At 43.1% G+C, this 21,946-nt stretch overlaps 1 protein-coding gene across 3 annotated transcripts in view; it reads right to left on the bottom strand.

The window, feature by feature from the left end:
• STAT6 (signal transducer and activator of transcription 6) overlaps window positions 1-21,946 on the bottom strand; it is a 58,689-nt gene that overhangs the window by 21,138 nt on the left and 15,605 nt on the right. For 2 of the 3 annotated variants that reach the window (XM_083596031.1, XM_083596030.1), the window contains exons 2-8: window positions 14,281-14,411; window positions 6,290-6,428; window positions 5,373-5,453; window positions 5,004-5,142; window positions 2,402-2,454; window positions 1,333-1,490; window positions 186-305 (exon numbers count right to left, since the gene is read on the bottom strand). In XM_083596031.1, the coding sequence (XP_083452157.1) occupies window positions 186-305; window positions 1,333-1,490; window positions 2,402-2,454; window positions 5,004-5,142; window positions 5,373-5,453; window positions 6,290-6,428; window positions 14,281-14,411 (821 nt within the window). Of the gene's footprint in view, window positions 1-185; window positions 306-1,332; window positions 1,491-2,401; window positions 2,455-5,003; window positions 5,143-5,372; window positions 5,454-6,289; window positions 6,429-14,280; window positions 14,412-20,093; window positions 20,115-21,946 lie in introns of those variants that run through there. The other variant, XM_083596032.1, reaches the window with a different exon arrangement.

The following is a 21,946-nucleotide window of genomic DNA, read 5'->3' as shown; positions in this document are numbered from 1 at the left end:
GTGCTTTAAATGTATTGTGTGGATGTGACCATACGCTGCGTTGTTTAACCTGTTGGGAATTGGTAAGGGGAAAACCAATCTTTGAGATGAGGGTATGTGGGTAGGGGGCAAGCAATTGTTCTCAGTGGGCTTCTGATTCTCTTCAGATCTATGACCTTGGTGCTTCTGGCAGAGATTCTCCTTACTTTTTGACGAGGGAACTAAATACATTATCCAGACGTTCCTGAAGCTCAGAGCTCAGCTCAATTTCAGAGGCTACCAACTGCAGGCGGAGCTGGAAGCAAATGTCCACCAGGCTTTCAAATCTGCCAGGAAACACACCACGTGAGGCTTAATTTCCCCTGCCACCAACCAAAACCCCACAACAACTCCAAGATTACACAAGCTTTAAGAACCGAACAGACTAGACAAAAAGGTGCTGCAGTCACCCTCACACCAACCGACAACAGTGTCCCTGCCTGTAAGTCTATCAAAAGGTTAAAGCAGGGGTAGCCACAGGTTGAGGGCCACCTTCCCTTCTGGGGGCCACATGCCAGTCGTGGGAAGGACCAGAGACAAAAGTGGGTGGGGCGATGAATTTTAACTTTGTACAGTGGGCTAGTGTTCTACGTACATTTGCACACCCCTCGTCAGACAAGTAAGAAGCATGATTGGAGTTCAAGGGCACATTCCAGCCGGGCAAAGATATCTGAGGGGCAAAGGAGGCCCAGTGAGGAGTGTGGCTGGAGGAGATTTGGGAGTGACCTGAGGCAAATTCCAGAGGCCAGGCAGAGAGGCCTGGAGGGCGGCATTTAGTGCTTGGGACCCGAGGGTTAGAGAAACATCCAAGTTGATCAGCAAGGGTCCAGACAAGGGCTTTTCTGGCTATATGTATAGTTGCAGTGTTTAGGCAGGGCTGCATGTTTGCGGGATGCTGCAATTTTGTGTTAGTGTGCAGCGTGAGGAATTCAGCCTCTAGAGTGTCTGAACTTTTCTTTTAAGGCACACACATGTAAATTTCTAGCACGTGTGACTGCTTTGCTCTAGCCACAGGACATACACAGTCCTGCATATGGTGTAAAAATAATTTAGAACACAACAACTACATACCAGGCTCGTCTGGACACAGACTGGTCCAACAAGGGAGATTGCTTTGCCCCTTTTATATCTTAGGGGTTTGTTTAAGCAGCACCAAAGGGCCATAGGCACATTTAGACCTCGAGCTTCCTCACCATCAGCACTAACGATATGACTGGCTTTGCAACCTGAGTTGGAAGAAACTCCCAACAGTGCCAAAATAGTAGTTCCCCAAATGAAGCTATGCACTAACTAAGCTCTCCCTGCACTACTCACCTTTTCTGGAGTGGAGCCAAGTCCTCATCAAAGGGAGTTCCATTCCCAGCCAGCTGTTGTTGCCTCTTCCAGATCATAAGTCTCATCAGCACCATTTTCTTTGCACCTTCTAGTTCATTACCTGCTTTCAGGAACAGATTCTGAAGATTTTGGAGAGACTGAAACAAGAGACAAATAGGTTGGTAGGCATGAAGAAGACAACAAATGCTGTTGAGGCATAAATCAGATGTGCCACAGAACAGGGTGATGGTCTCAGAGAAAGGGAACCAGGCAAAAAAGATCTTGGAATGTGTTCCCAGTAGACTACTTCCCCCAACCACAGAGCCATCTGCCACCAACTGCCCTGTGGGGAGAGTCCTGGTGACTTATGGAATGATGGTATCCTTTATTGTGGCTTTCAAGAATGTATCTGAAAGTTACTTGTCACCTTCACAGGACCTGTATACTAAAAAGAGGGATATAAATAAGTAAATGATTCTGCACCAATTTGTATGCATGTTGTGTGTCCAGGGGTTAAATCAAGGTGGTTTAGGGCGTGGCCCAAAGGGCTGCATGCGGCCATTGAAACCTTTTTTGGAGGCTCTTAGCAACATTTGACTCCCCTGCCCCAGCTCTTGTGCCTCCTTCCCAAAGCCAGGTGCTGGGCTTTGGGAAGCAGGTGTGAGAGCTCTGAAAGGGTACCAGAGGCCTCCCGGTTCTTCCCAAAGCCCACTTAGCATTTTCCCAGCTTGGGGAAGGAGATGGGAGGACTCTAGGACCTTGCCAGAGCCTCATGCCTTCTTCCCAAAGCCTGGCACCTCACTTAGCCAGCTTTGGGAAGGCTGTGTGAATGATGGAGGGGGCATCAAATTTTGGCCTCACTCCTCCCTGCGCCATGCGACAAGGCAGTGTGCAGCCCATGACTTCCATGGCACAGTACTCCTGTGGCTCACTTCTTATGAAGGGCCACAGGTTCCTTCTCCCCAATCTAGGTGATGGAAAGATATAAATCTTTTAAACAAAATCCATTCATCAAACAAGAATGGTGTCTGCAGAATGAATGGACCACCGTCATGAATGGGTTACTCACACTTTCTTGCAGGTTCTCCTGGGGTGAAAATTGCAGGTTCAGCTGCAAAGGAACTGAAGACCGTAAAATCATGATTAGCGTCTGCAGAAGAACTTCAGGCCTAAGTTAAGTTATCACAGAAGGACAAGGCAAGGACTTACTGCCTAGGGTCGTGGATTCAAGACCCACTTTGGGCAAAAGATTTCTGCACTGGAGGCACTGGACTAGATGATCCTTGTGGTCCCTTCCAACTCTACAATTCTATTAATTCTCTTTCTCTGAATTCATAGAAATCAGTTTGTCACAAGCTTCTCCATATGCAGAGCAAAGCAGGAGCTGCATTCTACTTAGTCTACAACACACCCTCACCCACCAGTAACTTTGATACTGACAAGCATATGGTTTGCTGCTCTTCATGAGCAAAGAATGTATGGATCAGAAGCTGAGGGGGAGACAAAACTGGTTACGTGGATTGCTAGCAGGAGCAGAGAGCCAAAGGGCTGGTAGGCCCTTGCCAATGCAGGGGGTTTGGTCCATGCAGCACTCTTGATTGGCTCAGAGTGCTTGTTTGTGGAAAGCCCCCCTAAATGTTTCCCAGAATAATGCAGTGAACCGGAACCTTGAGCCTCCTGCTGGTGAGACCCGGATCCCTTCCACCAGGCTAGGGATCTTCTTGCAACCCATGCGATCCAAAGGAAGTCAAATGGCCCCATGATGTGCAGATTCCTGTATGCTTCAATTGCTGAACAGGCAGGGAACTGCTACTGCTCCATGGTGTTTGCAGTTGGAGTCTGAGTCCAGAGAACCCCACCTCTTTTGCCCCCAAGGTGACTTATCTTTTTTCCAAGGCATGGAAAAAGTTGAGTGGGGCCTCCCCCTGGAAGAGCTTGAACTCACATATCTCACTTCCCAGCCTCGTTCCCTTAGCAGTGAGCTGGCTAGGGCTCCCAGCTGTATCTTCCTTGACTGCTGTGTTAGTTACACAGATGAAAGAGTGCTTGTGTGGCATAAGGGGATCTGGACCCTGAGATGCAGTTGTGCCTGAGGGTTGTGAGCAGTGGGGTCGTTGTGGACTGTGCATGGCTGATGTTTTAGGAATTTCTGTTCCCCCCTCCAGCTGTGGCTCAACAGCTGCAGGATATGGTAACTACTCCCCCCCCCCCTTCCCCCAGCATAACTGTGATCAAAGCGTAGCAGTTTTCTGCTGGGCAAGCAGAAAAATGTGTGGGTGCATGATGAGGTTCAGAATTACATTCTGTTTCAAAAATATACCTTTGTGGCAGGGAAAGGCTTGCGCAGGTCAGCAAAAAGGATCATGAGATATATTTTACAGAAATCTAATTATATTGGAATTTTGCTCGCTCTCTCCATACTGACCAAAAAACCCACACCAATTCCCTAACTAGGAGCTATGATTACTGCTCAACAATTGTGCCCTGTACTCTCTCTATATATTTAATAATCTAAAATAATGTGATATTATTTGATAGCCATTATTATATTTGTTCACAGATGATCACAGGGCCTGGAGACAGACAGGATGTGCACCCACAGCAGTGACCAGGGGAGGAATGGCTGCTGAGAGGAGAGCAGAGAGAAGAAACGCCACGGTGCAGTGAAACCTGATGCTTTCATCTGCCCCAGCTGCAACAAAACGTGTCACTCCCCTATTGGTCTCTACAGCCACAGCAGGCTCTGTAACCTCCCAACAGTTTGACTTGGCCCCTGAAGGTGCACTCTTCCACTGTCTCCGGAGACAGATGGATGCCAAAAAATTTTGTTTACAATAAGCTCCTTGATTTCATACTTGTTTTTACAGGTTGAAAGGGTGGAAAACCTTGCCACAAAAGATGATCTGGTGAATTTTGTGGTCAAGCAAGCACAGCTAGAAAGGGAAGCCTCTCTCTGAAACCCTATCAGTGTCTAGTATCTTCAGTAATTTGTTTAAATCTCTTTTTACTGTTCTATTTTAAAACTGCATGTAACCTTATGATGAAGGGGGAGTAAGAAATCAAAATCAGCATTGCCCATCCATGCCATCCTTCTACACCTCTCAACAGTTTTATCTCTACAATTGTGACATTAGGACTGACTACAGAGGTACCTCGGGTTAAGAACTTAATTTGTTCTGGAGGTCCGTTCTTAATCTGAAACTGTTCTTAACCTGAAGCACCACTTTAGTTAATGGGGCCTCCTCCTGCTGCTGCCGCACCGCCAGAGCACAATTTCTGTTCTCATCCTGAAGCAAAGTTCTTAGCCCGAGGTACTATTTCTGGGTTAGTGTAGTCTGTAACCTGAAGCATCTGTAACCCGAGGTACCACCGTATAGTGATCAAGTCCAGGACTCTTTGCAGCCCAGGGTGTTCCCATACAGCACAGAAAGCCAGCAGCGTTAGGATGGAACAACTGCCATTTTAAGGTAAGCCATTTCTGGCCCCAATGCAAGAGTGGCAGTTTGCTCAGCCAACCTTCGGGGTTGTGGGGCCTATGAGGGCACTGGAGCAGTGAGGGGGTGGCATCAGGGGGAGAAAAGAAGAGGGTGGCCAAAGTGAGGTGATGGTGGAAGAAGGCACCTGTCCCTGTGTACCCTCAAACCTGGCAGCGTTCAGCTCTGCCTCCTCACCTCTTGCGTTGCCGTTCATCTGATTCAAGCTCTCCCGGAGTGCCTGGATCTCCTGCACTCTGTATTGCAGCTTCTGCAGACTGAATATAAACCTCAGTTCTTCCCGTTGGCGTTGGATGAAGAGGGCCACATTCTGAAACTATAAGAAGCAAAAGTGAGACGTGGCACTTCCTGCTTCCATCTTCTACATATTTAATAGCTAAATAGCTATTGCTTCGTGACATGCTGAAGAACTAGGGTAAACTGGGCAGTGAAGCTGCAGTGATCCTACAAAACAGTGGCGACAAGCAATCAGAAGAGACTCAGCCTGAGGGCCCAGATGTAAAAGAAAGAAAGGACCAGCTGCCACACGTTGGCTATTCCTCTTACCTGTTGGGCTGCTGCTTGCTCTCCCTCTAAGATTCTTTTTATAGCCCCCACCAACTGCAGCGGCTCTCTCCGGTATCTATTCTAGAATTATTGGGAAGAAGACAAATGTTGTTAATGCTTGTGCCTCAAGCCACCTGTGAGGTTGTCCCATGGTTTATCCCCATCACAAGAATGGACTGAAATTGCTGTATAGACAAGAATGGGGAACCTGTGGCCTTATAGATGTTGTTGGACTACAACTCCCACCATCCCTGGCTGTTGGACAAGCTGACAGAGGCTAAAGGGAGATGGAGTATAGCAACATCTGGATGGAAGGCCACAGGTTCTCCAGCACTCCCTTAGAGACCCTGGGAAGGAAGGGCACTCGGAGGCAACAAGCTGGGGTGGGTCATGTTCCCCAAAAGTGAATCCATACTGCAAGCTGTAAGCCCACCATTGTTTATTATGTCACACCTTGCCTAAGAAACTGGCTCTCAAAAGCTTGGAAACTTAGCACATAATTGGCGAAGGGTTGTATCCAATGCTAGTCATGCTCAGAGCAGACCCACTAAAATGGCTAAGTTAGGCTCATTTATTTCAGTGGGTTTACCTTTCCTTCCCCCATGAAAGCCCTCCCTGAGGTTGCTTGGGGAGGTGTTCAGCAATCCTAAGACAGCAATCCTTTTCCATCATCAAATCCACCCTGTTCCTAAGTTACCAAAGGCTCGCAGATGAAACCCAATCCTTACTGCCTCTTTCCTAAAGTTTTGAAAAACACACCTTCATTAGGTGTTCCAGTATAAGAAACCGCTGCGTTTTCCACAAAAAGGGACAAGAAGGTAACGTGACAGGATAAAATTGGCACAATGGAAGGCCCTGTTTTGATCTGCCCCTCTCCAGCGCGGGCCTTTTTCAGCAGACGTCAGTCTCCTACATACCTCGATATTGGCAATGACCTGAAGCATTGGGCCAGTCTGGCAGTTTTTGTTGGCTAGGTCTTGCAGTCTCTCCACCATGGCAGACAGGAGCCTGTCAGCAAGAACAGCACAGAAGGTGTCTGAGCTGTTGATGAATTCCCTGAGGAGACCAGGATAGTTGGGGCAAGCAGGAGAGGGGACAGGTTGAGAAAGAGAGAAGGTGAATTGGAGACTTGTAGGTCATTATTCCACAGCCAAACCCACCCACTCCTTCCTTTTCAAAATTTTGTCCAAGCCACCACATCACCTCATAGGCCCCATTTCTCTCAAGCAACAAAACATGAGGAGTTTTTGTTTTTTGCCAAAGGCATTCCTACACAGCCAGCCACTGGAGAAAGGACAACTCTCTGAGGCTCTGTACACACCATAATAAACCACATGGCTTCCCCCCAAGAATCCTGGGAACTGTAGTTTGTTAAGGGTGCTGGGAATTGTGGCTTTGTGAGGGTCCCAGGATTCTTTAAATGTCCTCAAAATTATTAATCAATTATCTAAATTTGTATACCATCCTTCATCCGAAAATCTCTGGGAGGTTCACAACACCACAGAACACCACAAAGTAAATAATAAAATCAATGAGAAAAACAGAACACCCCTCCCCCCAATTATTGCCCTCTTTAGGCTCAAGTAGTATTATTCCTGTCAGGTCCTCATTTCCAAGGGAAATGTATGATGTGTACACAGCCTAAGGCTACACAACACTAACAGTATGCCTATACCTGTCTACTCTGAAGTAAATCCCACTCAAAAAAGGACCAGTATGAAAAAATGTGGTTTCCTTTTTCAGTTATGTAAAAATGAACAAGTTATGGGACTTCCGGTCGGCGCCAACGCTAATGGCCGCCTCCCGCTGAGCTCTGCTCAAGGAGGCTTCTTCACGAGTTCGGGTCTGACCGCTACGGCGAAGCGGGGACCCCTAAAATCTCAGGCGCGGAAGCCTGAGAGCAAGGAGGCTCGGTGGGCACCTTAAGCGCCCCCCTTTACTGCAAAGGAGTCTTTTTAAAGGCTCCGGAGCGGCATCGGGGAGCGCGGTGCTGAGAGCCGCTACCCAGCCCGTGGAGTGAAGCCGCGTCGCCATTAACGGAGAGCGCCGATTTCTTCCTGTCATTCGGACTGAATTGGATTACCCGTGAGTAAGACGGAAAGACAACATTAAAAGAAAATTCTAAGAATTTGGCTGAAAACGGAGATGGCAAAAAATAAGGAAGTCTGCCTTCCTCGGACTGCATGTAAACAAAGCAATGAAATAGGAAGCTGCAATTTGACAGGAAGCAGCTTTAAATTTAACGGACTCAGACATTGGACTTAATTCCCCCCCGTAGCAGGCAGGGGCAGGGGGGGAGACTTGTAAATTGCTGTACCTGCAGGGAAGAAGCATAGAAGGGGAAATTTCTGCCGTTTTGAACCCTTGGGGAGGACTGCCTGGAAAGTGAGCCACCGGGAAGGAGAGCTGTCACTTAGAGACTTGCAACAAAGTTGGTTCTTTATATCTTTGCAACAAGTAAAGACTTTATTGGATACAAATTGGGTACTCTGGAAAGATACATTTGATACCATTTGGAAAATATTGGAATAGGCTGTTATTTGTGTTATTTTTGAAGGGAACTTTTTGTTTTTAGCACTTGGAACTTTGAGCGGCTCCCTCTAGAGGCCGCAGGAAAACTGTTACAAAATTGTTATTGTGAGAAACAGGCTTGTGGAATTTCCCATTTGAAAGCTATTCCCGTGGGAATGACCTTGGGACATGAGTGGCCCAATAGAAGCAAGAGTAACGAGAGCTAAAGGTAAAACTGAACAAAAGAGAAGGGCCTCAGTAACAAATCCAATTGCACCTGCTACAACTTTTCCCATGGATACTGCGGCAGTGGCTAATGCACTAGTGAGAATAAATGAATCTCTGGAAGCACTCACAAAGCAGAGCACCGAAAACTCTAAACAGCTGATCGAACTGTCAACAAAAATAGACAAAAACACAGAGACAATAAATAAATTAGTACAAGAAAGTGAGGCAACTAGAAAGATTGCAGAGGAAGCGAAAATCTCTGCAGAAGAAGCAAAAGTTTCTGCAGGAAATACACAGGAAAAGTTGGTGCCAGTCTGTAAAAAGCTAGAAGAACATGATGCTGCCCTGTCTTTACTGGAATTACAGAGGAAAAATAAGAATCTAAGATTAAGATTGATTCCAGAAAATGAAAAGGACAATTTGACAGACTACCTTACAAAAGAATTTCTGGAATTTTGGCAGGACAGCTTGAAAGAAGAGGAGTTTAAGATAATAACTGCTTTCAGACTGGGCAGGAAACAAAATAGAAAGAGCCCTAGAGACTGTTTAATAACTTTGAGATCTCAGGAGGAGAGGGACAAGATATTAAACGTACATTTTCAAAGAGCTCTTGAGATTGGAGATTTTCGTGTGCAGATTTTTAAAGATATTCCCAAATATATCTTGGAAGTGAGGACTTACTACAAGGATTTGGTCACTCTACTGAGAAAGAACAATATTCCATTCAGATGGGAGTTCCCGCAAGGCCTGTCTTTCAATTATAAAGGAAAGAAAATTAAGATAAAAACAGTGCAAGACAAAGAACAATTTTTGGCAAGGAACGAGGAGGACCTTTGCAAAGAAACGGTGGACACTACAGACCCAGCAGAAATACCAGATATTTCAAACTTACCTTTTGGAGCTAAAACATTAACAGAAGAAGGTTTGCTTGGAGCAGTTGGGGGAGTACCTAAGTAAATAACAAGATGTCTCTGCAAATTTTAAGCTGGAATTGTAATGGACTGAACCTTCCTAGAAAAAGGAGGGAGGTGTTTCATATTTTGAAAAAAGAACAATTGGACTTGATTTGCTTACAAGAAACTCATGTGACCAGAATACATCGAAAACTACTTATAAATAAAAGATTAGGACAAGAATTTATTTCATCTGACAAAGTCAAGAAAAGAGGAGTGGTAATTTATGCAAAAGAAAAGTTGGCCCCTAAATTAATATTTAAAGATGAACAAGGAAGATATTTGGCAATTGAAATCCAAGTTCAAGGAGAAAAATTATTGGTAATAGGAGTTTATGCACCGAATGAAGGGAAGTCAGAATTCTTTAAGAAATTGCATGAGACACTAATGGACTATTTGGACTATAATGTAATCTTAATGGGAGACATGAATGGAGTGGTCTCCACAAATATGGACAAAGCACAAAGACAGGTGGTCTCCAAGGATGGGAGACTACCTAAGACCTTCTTTGAAATGACTGACAATATGAACCTGATTGACATTTGGAGAACAAGGAACCCTCTTGAGAGAGAGGGAACCTTTTTCTCTGAGGCAAAAATGACTTGGACCAGAATTGACCAAATATGGGTATCTAGTGGGATGGCACCAAAGATTAAGAAAGTGGAAATCTGCCCAAAGACTTGTTCCGACCATAACGCTGTAAAGATGGAGATGAACCCAACAACAGCTGGCTCCTTTAGATGGAGGATGAATGACTCCCTGTTTAGAGATGAAGAGGTGTATAAAAAGGCCCAGAAAGCAATAAAGGACTACTTTGAGATAAATCTGAGAACAGAAGTGGAAAAAAGAGTAATTTGGGACGCAAGTAAAGCCGTTATGCGAGGATTCTTAATACAACAGAATGCCATAAAAAGGAAGAGACAAAATGAGCAAAAGGATAAGATCCTGGAAAAGATAAAAGAAGGAGAAAAAAGATTGAGATCTAAACCAAAGTCACATGAAATCTTGAGAGAAATTAAGTTTTATCAGAGACAATATATGGAATTGATGAACCAAGAGATAGAATGGAAAATAAAACAAATGAGACAAAAGACATTTGAATCGGCAGATAAATGTGGGAAATTTTTGGCATGGCAACTGAAGAAGAGACAAAAACAGAATACGGTTACCAATTTAGAAGTGGAGGGAAAGAACATCTACAAACCAAATGAGATTAGAAACTGTTTTCAGAGCTATTTCAGGAGACTCTACGCACAAGGGCCGGTGAACGAAAAAGAGATTGAAGAATTTCTTAAAAAATATGGATTACAAAAAAATTCTGAACAAAGTAGAGTGATTTTGAACCAGAAGATAACTGATCAAGAAATTGAGGGAGCCATTCAGAACATGCAATTGGGGAAATCTCCAGGACCTGATGGACTGACCTCCAGATACTACAAAGCTTTGAAAGAATGGCTTATGCAACCGTTGAAGGAGGTCTGCAACGAAATTATAGAGGGGAAGAAGGCACCTGAATCGTGGAAAGAAGCTTATATTACACTTATACCAAAGACAGAGACTGAAAAGAACCAGGTTAAGAACTACCGCCCAATATCATTACTCAATGTGGATTACAAAATTTTTGCAGACATTTTGGCAAAAAGACTGAAAAGAGTTTTGGTGGGGGAGATTCATAAAGACCAAGCGGGCTTTCTTCCAGGAAGACATTTGTCAGACAATGTGAGAAACATAATAGATATTATGGAGTTATTGGAAGTTAATATTAATACCAAGGCAGTGTTAATTTTTGTGGATGCGGAGAAGGCCTTTGACAACATTTCTTGGAATTTTATGAAAAAGAACCTCCAAGGGATGGGGGTAGGCCAAGGTTTTGAAAATGGTATAAGTGCAATTTATTCTGAACAAAAAGCAAAATTGATTGTAAATAATGTGGTTACAGAAGAGTTTGCTATTGAGAAAGGGACACGACAGGGATGCCCAATATCCCCATTACTTTTTATATCGGTCCTGGAGGTCTTATTAAACATGATTAGAGAGGACCAGCTGGTTAAAGGGATTCAGGTCGGAGCTAAACAGTATAAACTGAGAGCATTTGCAGATGATCTAGTTTTAACCTTGGAAGAGCCAGACACTAGTACGAAAAGAGTTTTAGAATTAATACAAACATTTGGTCAAGTAGCAGGTTTCAAGCTGAATAAACAGAAAACGAAAGTACTGGATAAAAACTTAACAGCTGTTGAAAGGGAAAAGTTTCAGAGTGAAACTGGTTTGACAGTAGCAAAGAAGGTGAAATACCTAGGGATTAATCTGACATCTAAGAATGTGAACTTAGTTAAAGACAATTATGAGAAATGTTGGACAGAAGTTAAGAAAGATCTAGAAATATGGTCAAATCTAAGACTTTCCTTGTTGGGCCGAATTGCTGTTATTAAGATGAATGTCTTGCCGAGAATGTTGTTTTTGTTTCAAACATTGCAGATTTTGGACAAAATGGATTGTTTCAAGAGGTGGCAAAAAGATATATCTAGATTTGTCTGGCAGGGCAAAAAGCCCAGAATAAAATTTAAGATATTAACTGATGCGAAAGAAAGAGGGGGGTTTGCCCTGCCGGACTTAAAGTTGTATTATGAATCAGCGGCCTTTTGCTGGCTGAAAAACTGGCTGCTTCTTGAGAACACAGACATTTTGGATTTGGAAGGGTTCAATAACAGATTTGGCTGGCATGCATATTTATGGTACGACAAGGTAAAAATCCATCAAGGTTTCAAAAACCATATTGTCAGGAAAGCATTATATAATGTTTGGATTCGGTATAAAGATTTGTTAGAAAACAAAACCCCTAGGTGGTTGTCACCAATGGAGGCTAAGGAAGTGAAAAAACTTAATATGGAATCCAAATGGCCGAAGTATTGGGAAATTATAGAACATGAGGAGGGAAAAGTAAAATTGCAGAGTTATGAGAAGTTGAAATTTAAAGTAAGAGACTGGCTACATTACTACCAGATAAATGAAGTTTTTAAACAGGACAGGAAAATTGGCTTCCAGGTGGAGAGGTCAAAATTAGAAACAGAGCTTTTGGAACCCAGCACTAAAAATCTGTCAAGAATGTATAACTTGTTGCTGAAATGGAATACACAGGATGAGACGGTTAAATCAGCTATGATTAAATGGGCACAAGATATTGGCCATGACATTATGTTTGCTGACTGGGAACAGTTATGGACCACCGGTATAAAGTTTACGGCATGTAATGCCTTAAGAGAAAACATTATGAAAATGATCTATAGGTGGTACATGACTCCAGTCAAGCTTGCAAAAATTTACCACACGCCCAATAATAAATGTTGGAAATGTAAGGAAACTGAAGGTACCTTTTACCACCTTTGGTGGACGTGCCCAAGGATTAAGGTCTTCTGGGAAATGATTTATAATGAAATGAAGAAGGTGCTTAAATGCACATTTGTAAAGAAACCAGAAGCCTTTCTCCTGGGCATGGTGGGCCAATTGGTATCAAGGAAAGATAGGACGTTTTTTATGTATGCTACAACAGCAGCAAGAGTACTTCTAGCAAAGTACTGGAAGACACAAGAACTACCCACACTGGAAGAATGCCAGACCAAGGTGATTGACTACATGGGACTGGCGGAGATGACTGGCAGAATCCGCGACCAAGGGAGAGAGACGGTGGAAGAAGATTGGAAGAAATTTAAAGTTTATCTCAAGAACTGTTGCAAAATTAATGAGTGCTAAAATGTTTTGGGTCAGGTAAAACAGAATTGCGGGGACAAATAATTGGATATGAGAAAAAGGATTTAAAGGGAAAAAAAGTGTTATAAGTTGACATTGGGGCTTGCTGGAAAACTTTAAAACAGGGATGCAGAAAGGGGAGGTATGAGGAAGTCGATGAAAGAAGGTTTAAGAAAAAATGTGAAGAAATTATACATGTTTATATGTTTGTTTGTTTTTGTACTGTTTTGTATTGTCTATTATTATGTGTTAAAAAACCAATAAAAATTTTATATAAAAAAAATAATGAACAAGTTATTTGGGCCTTCCTCCAGCATCGCATGTATCTGTGGGGAGAGGTTCTGGACCTAACAGCCCACCTATGAGGGCGGATGATGTACAACGGGGAGCTAAAATGACTGCTTTTTTTGTTTACAGGAATGTAATTTTGATAATGCATGTTTTGGGGGGGGGGTTAATTTTTTTTTATACTTTTTAGGTTTATACATTTCACTAATTTTACAAGCATTATGACATTTCAAAACTTAACTTCCTTCCCCCTCTTTCTGTGGTTCCTTAAATTTACTCTTAATATCTTCTGCATATTCAAATTACGGTAGTTTAATTTGCTCATTTATTCATCTTCTTTAAATATATACTCTTATGAAACTGCAGTTTATTACAATAATCCTGCCAAGGTTCTTATCTGTTTACAATTTATCTGTAAAAATTCAATAAACCATTACCATTCTTTTATAAACAGTTTTACAATGTATGTTTTTTGGAACTGGAGTACTGCACTTTGTTGTTCTGTTTGCAGTTGCTTTATAACTGTTATTTGTTCTGAAAATCAATTTAAAATATTTTAAAAGAAAGAAGAAAGAAGCCCTCCCCCTTCAGTTCTATGGGACTTGCTCTTAGGTAAACCTGTATAGCATTACAGCCTTTGTCTGCTGGCCAAAGGAGCAGGTCTGGAGAAGCTGGACCTGCATAATGTTCTTGTGCAGCTGAAGAGCCATTTCAGTAGACTTCCCCAGACTTCCAGATGGGGACTACAACTCCCATCACCCCTGACTACTGTCCATGCTGACTGCAGCCAATGGGAGTCCAACAGGATCAGGAGGCTACTAGGTTGGGGAAAGCTTCTTTAAGAAAAATGACCTGAAATGTGATGATGGTACAGGGAAGACATCACATTGCAACATCTTACCCTGAGTTAATTCACTGATGGCAAAACTACTGGTTTTATGTTTTTATATTGTTGTAAAACACTATGATATATTTTTATGACACAGCAGTATACAAATATTTCTATAAATAAATAAAATAATAAACTGCAAAGTGGGAAAGCCCCACAAGGACACGTCTTCACTTTAATCTGTATGTGAAGAACAGTTGTGCGGGATGAGATGAGAGAATGAATAGCAGTGCTGGGAGTTTGTCTGGAGAAAACAAAGCTGTTTTTGAACAATGCTCCTCTGTAGACTTACCAAGGCTGGTTTTCTAACCAGTCCCCCAGTAGGCATCGCAGGCTTCGAGGAAATTCTTCAAAGAGGCCACTGAATAGCTCTGGAGGCATGTCAGAGACAAGGCTCCACAGGGACATCTTGGAATTCGTCATCTGCAGTGGGAAAAGTAGAAGTTGGCTGTCACCACACTCAAGAGAAGCTACGGCACATTGGCCAATCTGAGAATGTCTTATTTACTGCTGAAAAAGGGCCTCTTTCCCCAACATCACGCCCCCCCCCAATAGACCATCTATGACAGTGTTTATATCCACAATAGGAACACGGGAGGCTGACTTATACCTGAGATGTCAGTCCATCTGGCTCAGCACTTTCTACTTTTAACTAGCAGCAGTTCTCTAAGGTCTCAGGAAGAGAAGGTTTCTTGCTTCCTAATTCTCTTTAACTGGAAATGGACAGATTGGGCATCAGGCTTCCTGTCTGCAAAGCATCTGTTTTAGAAGTGAGCTGAGATCATCTTTTAATAAGATGCTTGTAAAATATTCCAAGATTGCCAGCTCACTGCAAAGCTTTCTGGAATAATGATGATGATGATGATGATGATGATGATACCAGTTCCGATGAATAAAAAAGGAAGGCAGTCTGGTAAATTTCTCTTGAAAGCAAGTTTCTCAGAATAGCAGCAAAGGTAACCTATCTGTTGACTGCTAGGAAGGACACAGGCTACAACCATTGCTGTTGACAGCACCCATCCTGTGGAATTCCTTCCCCACAAAGGCCTGCCTAAGTCCTTCACTGCATGCCCTTATGCAGCTGGTGAAAACCTTCTTGCATGAGTTTACCCAGCAGCAGAGGTACACCTAGGCTCCCTTGTGCCCTTAGTAAGGAGCTAGATGGTGCCACTCCCCATCCCTTGCGCCCTTCTAGCCACTCCAAGCCAAAGTGGAGGGGTGCGGTTTTTGTGCACCCCTGGACCTGCACTGTTGGTGGGGGCCAACCTGGTAATGGAATAATGGAATGAGTCCCTTTAGTTTATTTCAGTCTCACGGTATCAATGCATTTATGTAAACTGTAATCTGAACTACTTTGGGAAAAGGACACTTATTATAATAAGGTGACGGACCCTGTGTTTAAAAATGGATCAGTTTACAAATCCAGTGCAAAGTCTTTCCAAGGGATGTTTTATGGAGTCACTAACAATATCACCAAAGTCTGTAAATTTCCTAGTTGGAAAAACAAATTTGTCCAGTTTATAACACTTGGCAGTAATAGAAGTGAAATGTCATCCATTCCCTCTCCTTAGAAGTTTTTCAACAGCTCAGACTGAAAATAATAATAATAATAATAATAATAATAATAATAATAATAATAATAATGCTGCATACATGCATTAGTAGGTTTTCAACTATTTTTTTATCCAGTTAACTTCACTCTAACCCTTTTCCCTTCTAAGAGCCATTTTATAACCTCCTTGAAGGCTGTACACAATGCTAGTCTAACGCAGAGGAGACCCACTGAATTGAATGAGCATGACTAACTTAGATCCATTCATTTTTGTGGGTCGACTCTGAGTAAAACTTAGTTTGATTTTAAAAAAACAACCCCCCATGAAGAGTTTTGTCAATCTTTTAATTATTTTAAAAGATAATTAAAGATAATTATTACTTTCCCACGTATAGTATAACACTATAACACCATACTGGGTTAATGTTAATGTTAAGTTATTATGTTGCTATAGTTTGATAATGCTATATAATGCACAATAGTGCTATAGTGTGATGGTGTTATAGTACTGTGTGTGTATGTATGTATGTATGTATGTATGTATGTATATTTGCCAGTAAAGCATTCTATAAATAGTTAAAAGACAGGTTAAAGAAACCAAACAACAGTTATCAAATGGAAACCCCCCACCCCACCCCCCAAAATGTCATACTGAATTTGTGTTGGGCTATGATGAGTTCACTTTCTGAACAGGCCACTGCCCACATCAAAACCTCACCTTTTAAAAAAGGCATGAGTAGTGCTAAAGGCATTTACACTTGCACAGATGATGCTATTCTTCCATTTGTCTGTGATCCAAAAAAGGAGGAGGAACCACAGGAAAAATTCAGGATGATATGGACTGGGGGGGGGGGTGTTGGATGCCCTGCAGAAAGCTAATGAACAAAGCACAGCAAATCCACACAACTGCACCAGGTTCACCACTGAGCCCTAATAATAGTAGTAGTAGTAGTAGTAGTAGTAGTAATAATAATAATAATAATAATAATAATAATAATAATAATAATAATAAATTATTTATACCCCGCCCTCCCCGGCCAGAGCCGGGCTCAGGGTAGATAACACCAGTAAAATTACAATAAACATAATAGGGGGGAAAAACCAATTTAAAATGCGGCCTCATTTTAAAAGTAGCCCATAGATAAAAACTGTAAGGGGAGGGAAACATAAGGGTCAGACTGAGTCCAAACCAAAGGCCAGGTGGAACAGCTCTGTCTTGCAGGCCCTGTGGAAAGCTGTCAAGTCCCACAGGGTCCTAGTATCTTGTGACAGAGCATTCCACCAAGTCGGGGCCAGTACTGAAAAGGCCCTGGCCCTAGTTGAGACCAATCCAACCACCTTGCGACTTGGGACCTCCAAAAAGTTGTCATTTGTGGACCTTAAGGTCCTCCGCGGGGCAGACCAGGAGAGGTGGTCCCGTAGGGATGTGGGTCCTAGGCATATGCACCCTAGCATATGCATTTTTGGACACATTCCTTGGCTGGAGAACTGCATCACAAATTCAGACAAGTGCAACATTTTAAGGATAACTGAGTTTCACTTTGCACAATGTTCCAGAAAGTGCAGATGAGGGAATTTTGTATTAAAATGTGAACTGAACTGAATCCCCAGCATCCCTATATGCACAGCTAGAAAAAGCTGGTTTCCCTGTAGCTGGATCTAAGAGAGAAGACTGCACATCTAAACAAAACATGGCAAGTTGGATTCCACAGCGGACATTGAACTCTCAAATTATGTACATCAGTAGGGAAAGTTCCACACCATCCCTCAACTGAAGAGCATTCAAGCTCACACTGCAGCTCTTGGAAAGGAGCACGAATAACTCCTGGAAAGACACCTAACCAAACAATTCAGTGCTCCTGGAAAGAAGTTTAGCACTAAAGCAGTTTTTTGTTTCTCTCTAGGGAGCAGGGAGCAGCTCTTCCCAGTGTAAACAAGAAGAAAAACTAGAGTAGAGCTGCCAGGTTGTAATCTGGAGATTTAACAGATCAGTACCAGCAAAATAGGATGCAGCATAGTCTCTCCTGCCCCACCATCCACCCTTGCCTAGGGGAGCAAATAATTAAATCAATTAAAATACTGTAAAATAAAAGCTCTTGTTATTGTCCTGTAGCAGATCTCTTACATCTCCAGCTTTATTCCACTAGAAACTCTAAGCGGTGGGGTGGGGTGGGGGGAGGACTAACAAACTAGGAAGCAAGACTTTAGAGGATGAATAGTTAATGCAAATGGAGTGTTAAGTGTACACTCTGTACACGAGGTAAAGGGCTGAGGAAAACAGGTATCAGTACCCCACTCTCTCAGCCCCAATATAGTAAGACAGAAAAAGGAGAATCTAGGATTATTTTCTTCTGGGTTAGGATGTCAGGCGACTTGCACCCTGCTACTCACTCATACATACAAGGTTATAAGCCTAGAATCCAGAGAGATCTGTCCTGTACATTTAAATCCCCCAAATGCATTAGGAAAGCAATGCAGGGAAGTCTGTTCCTCCTCCAGTCTTGTCATCTGCACCTCTCCCCCACCCACTTCCACCCTACTCCTCCCTCAGCTGCTGCAGTGAGCAATGTCACACAACAGGAAGGAGACGGGGCGGGGGGGGTGGACAAAGAAACCACAACATTTGCAGGCTACATGGCAACCCTATCTACATAAACTTTTGTAACTCTCCAGTCTGAATAGCTTATTGCACTGCCTTGCCTCATCTCTTGCCTCCTTTGCTCCGAGTTATGGGCATCACAGATGAAGAAGGATATTAATAAACTGGAAAGAGTGCAGAGGAGGGCAACCAAGATGATCCAGGGTCTGGCAACCAAGCCTTATGAGGAACAGTTGAAAGAGCTGGGTATGTTTAGCCTGGAAAAGAGGAGACTGAGAGGAGATATGATAGTCATATTCAAATATCTCGAGGGCTGTCACATGGAAGATGGAGCACACTTGTTTTCTCCTGCTAGAACCCGAACCAATGGAAAGGAGATTGCGACTAAACATCTTGAATAACTTTTTAATGGTAAGAGCTGGTGAACGGTGGACAGACTCCCACGGAAGATGGTGAACTTTCCTTCACTGGAGGTTTTTAAGCAAGAGTTGGATGCTGTATTGTTTTTAACACTTGATTGGAAGCCCAGAGTGGCTGGGGAAACTCAGCCAGATGGGCAGGGTATAAATAAATAATAATAATAATAATAATAATAATAATAATAATAATAATAATATTATTATTATTATGGCCATCTGCCATGGATGCTTTAGTTAAGATTCCCTCCAACTCTACAATTCTATGATTCTATGAAGCTAGCACCTTGCTGAAACTAAGCAGTTCTGGGTCTGGTCACCCAGCGCCTGGGCCTGAGCATCACATACATGCCACCTTGGGTCCCATGATGGAAAAGATGGGATACAAATAAGTAAGAAAAGAAAACAAGACTTGTAAGGAAATACCAAGGATTGCAAATTCCATGTTACACTGCAACCCTGTGCCACAATGGGCTGCGGAACACAAGGAGCGGAAGAAGGAAATACTTAACCCAGAACTGGGGAACCTTTGGCCCTCCAGTTGTTGCTGGACTATCATGCCAGCAAGTATAGCCAGCGGTCAGGGATGATGGGAGTTGAAGTTCAGCAACAAGCAGGGGAAGGCTCTCCATCTCCGACTTCCCTCCCTACCCATTTTCCCCTAAAACTCCCTGCATAAGCTGCTTTAGGGTTCTGGACCCATTTGGGAGGAGAGTCTCAGATGGGGAAGGGTTAAGCATTCCCTCCCCATGGCTTTTTGCATGAGAGATACTTTTCCTGCACAGACTTATGTGGGTCTGTGGCTGGATAGGGACACATACATCAACTGTGAAGTATGCAGTGGGATGGCTGGGTAGCAGAGCTCACTCCATTTGCTTTGATGTGGCAGACCAGCTCCACCAGACCTCCTCTACTGTCAATTGCCAACTGGGTGCAGGTGCACCTGCTTTTAAAGGGACTGAGTTTGCATGATTAAAGAAAAAGGTCAAAGTGCAGGTATGGCAAGGCGAAGCTCCACCCAAGTCAGGAAAAGAAAGCTGATGAAATATGCCAGAGCCAATTCCTTAGGGATGTGGGTGGAGGGACTGATGGTTTATGGCAGGGAAGTCAAAAGGTTTTCAGAGGACTCAAGAAAAATAACAAGACCGGCATTGGGAGACATGCTCATGCATTTCCTCCTAACATCTAGTTTGGCTCAGAGATAATCCATTTGCTGATCAGTTAAATGTACACTGTGGAAAGTTGTCACTTGGCAAATGCTGTGCATCCGAATTGCATACACACACCTCCCAAGCCCAGATTAGGCTCTATACACTTCACCCACAAATAGCCCCTGACTTGGGTCACATCATGATGTTATAGCTGTTCTATGTTAAAATTATCTTGTGGACGTGCCCTTCCTCATGTTTTCCAAAAACAAGCCATCCCGTGAGAGTTAAGCAGAGTTCTCTTCAAACAAGCCAAAGTAGATTTAAGAATCTGTCGTGCTTCTTAGTTATTTTTAGCAAGCTTTTCTGAAGTATTTAGACTCAACTTACTTAAAACCCACTTGCTAATGATTCTCCTCCTCCTCCCAGGTCTAGGCTTCAAGTGTGAATCTTGAGGTTACCATGGCACAAAACCACCACACAAAAAACAACAAAAAAGTGTTAATGAATCCAGAAAGCAGCTCAGGATGACGCTATTCTGCATATCAATAATATATTTATATTACGTCAATGTGGCAGAGTGGCCAAGCATTGGGCTTGAATGGTGGAGACCTGCCCTTCAGATCTTCGCACAGCTATGAAACTTATTTGGTTGCTCAGCTCCCACCCATAAGCCGTGGGGATTGCACAAAGGAATCTCTTGGTGGGATTGTAGCCGTAGTCAGGGGTCGGCAAACTTTTTCAGGAGGGGGCCGATCCACTGTCCCTCAGACCTTGTGTGGGGCCAGACTATATTTTGAAAAAAAATATGAACAAATTCCTATGCACACTGCACATCATCTAGTCCAGCCCCATGCGATGCAATTTGTGTTGTTTTTAATCCCTAGGCTTTTTACAAACCCCTAGGATGGGAACAGGGCGGAAACAGATAAAACTGCCTTGGTAACTATGAGCTGGACCAGGTTGGGTTTTTTTGTAAGATTTTCTCACGGCTCACCCTACAAACGTTCCCCCCACCCCCCCACCCCCGCAGTTGCTCAGCTAGTCATCTACAGTAGTTTGGTTTGTGCGAGAAGAACGAAAGTGAGAAAAGGCTGAAAGCCAAAATTAAATAGGAGTGGGGATGCCACGGCACACGGGTTGAAAACCACTGTACTAAGGGCTCAGCCACACTTACTGTTTCCTCTGTGCTTTCTAGGCACGGCTCTGAGATTTCCTGGTCCATGTCCAAGCACTCCCCCTGCTTCCCCCAAGAAAACCCACTCTGGAACGTTGAATCGGAGCAAACAGCAATTCAGGTTTTCTGCAGATTCCTGTTTGCTCCAGTGCAGCAGTAAACAGCGGGTTTTCACAGGGAAAGCGCTGGGGTAAAAAAAAGGGGGGGGACCTGGAAGGCCTGGACCTGTGTCTACAAATGTGGAGCAAAGGTACAGGTGGATGAACCCTAACACAATTACCACTCGGATAAAATTTGCATTTGATCCTGTTATTTAAAAACGCATCTTTCAAAAAAGTAGAGGGAAGAAAAATTTACATGAAAGGGGTCAAAAGAATGGATCTGTAAGAGATCCTGTAGAGCAATTATGCTATTTTAAGCACTTACTAAAGGTAAAAGGGGAAGACGCACAAACACCTGAAAGGAGCAGAAATCTCACACTAGGCAGGTTTGCCACAGCAAAAGGCAAGATGACTTGAAGATTTAAAGGTACAATCTCTGACCAGCGCAAGTGTGTGGCTGAGGTCTTTAACCTGAAGATTCAGAAGTGCTTGTTTCTCCAACTAAGCTCCTCCAGACAACCTATTTATTCAGCATTCTAATTTGCTTACACATTGGTTAGATTATGGATGGTCCTTACTGAGCATCCAATCTAATTTGCTTATGGGGTGGTTAAACAACCATTAGGATTTGTCTTGTATTCATCCCAATTTGCTTGCAGGACGCTTACATGTCTTCCCATTAATCATTTGTTCATTCCGCACTTTTCAATCATTTCCCAGTCACTTTCCAAACCATGCAAAGTTTTTCTTGGGTTTTTTTAAGTGGATCTGTTGTGCTAGGGCAACAGAGCGTTTTAATCCACTTTCACTGTGCAAACATAAAGTTCTGCTATGCACTTTAATGCCCCTTGCAATATATTGGCCAGAACTACCCTCAGACAGGGACGAAAGTAGGCTTTATTTCACCCGGGTCAAAGACCCAGTTTGGCACTCCCCCATGTACATTTGCATACACACAAACAAAC

The sequence above is a fragment of the Podarcis filfolensis genome, assembly GCF_964270895.1.
Source record: "Podarcis filfolensis genome assembly, chromosome: 2".
Taxonomy (NCBI): domain Eukaryota; kingdom Metazoa; phylum Chordata; class Lepidosauria; order Squamata; family Lacertidae; genus Podarcis; species Podarcis filfolensis.
This window is presented reverse-complemented; position numbering and strand designations above follow the sequence as displayed.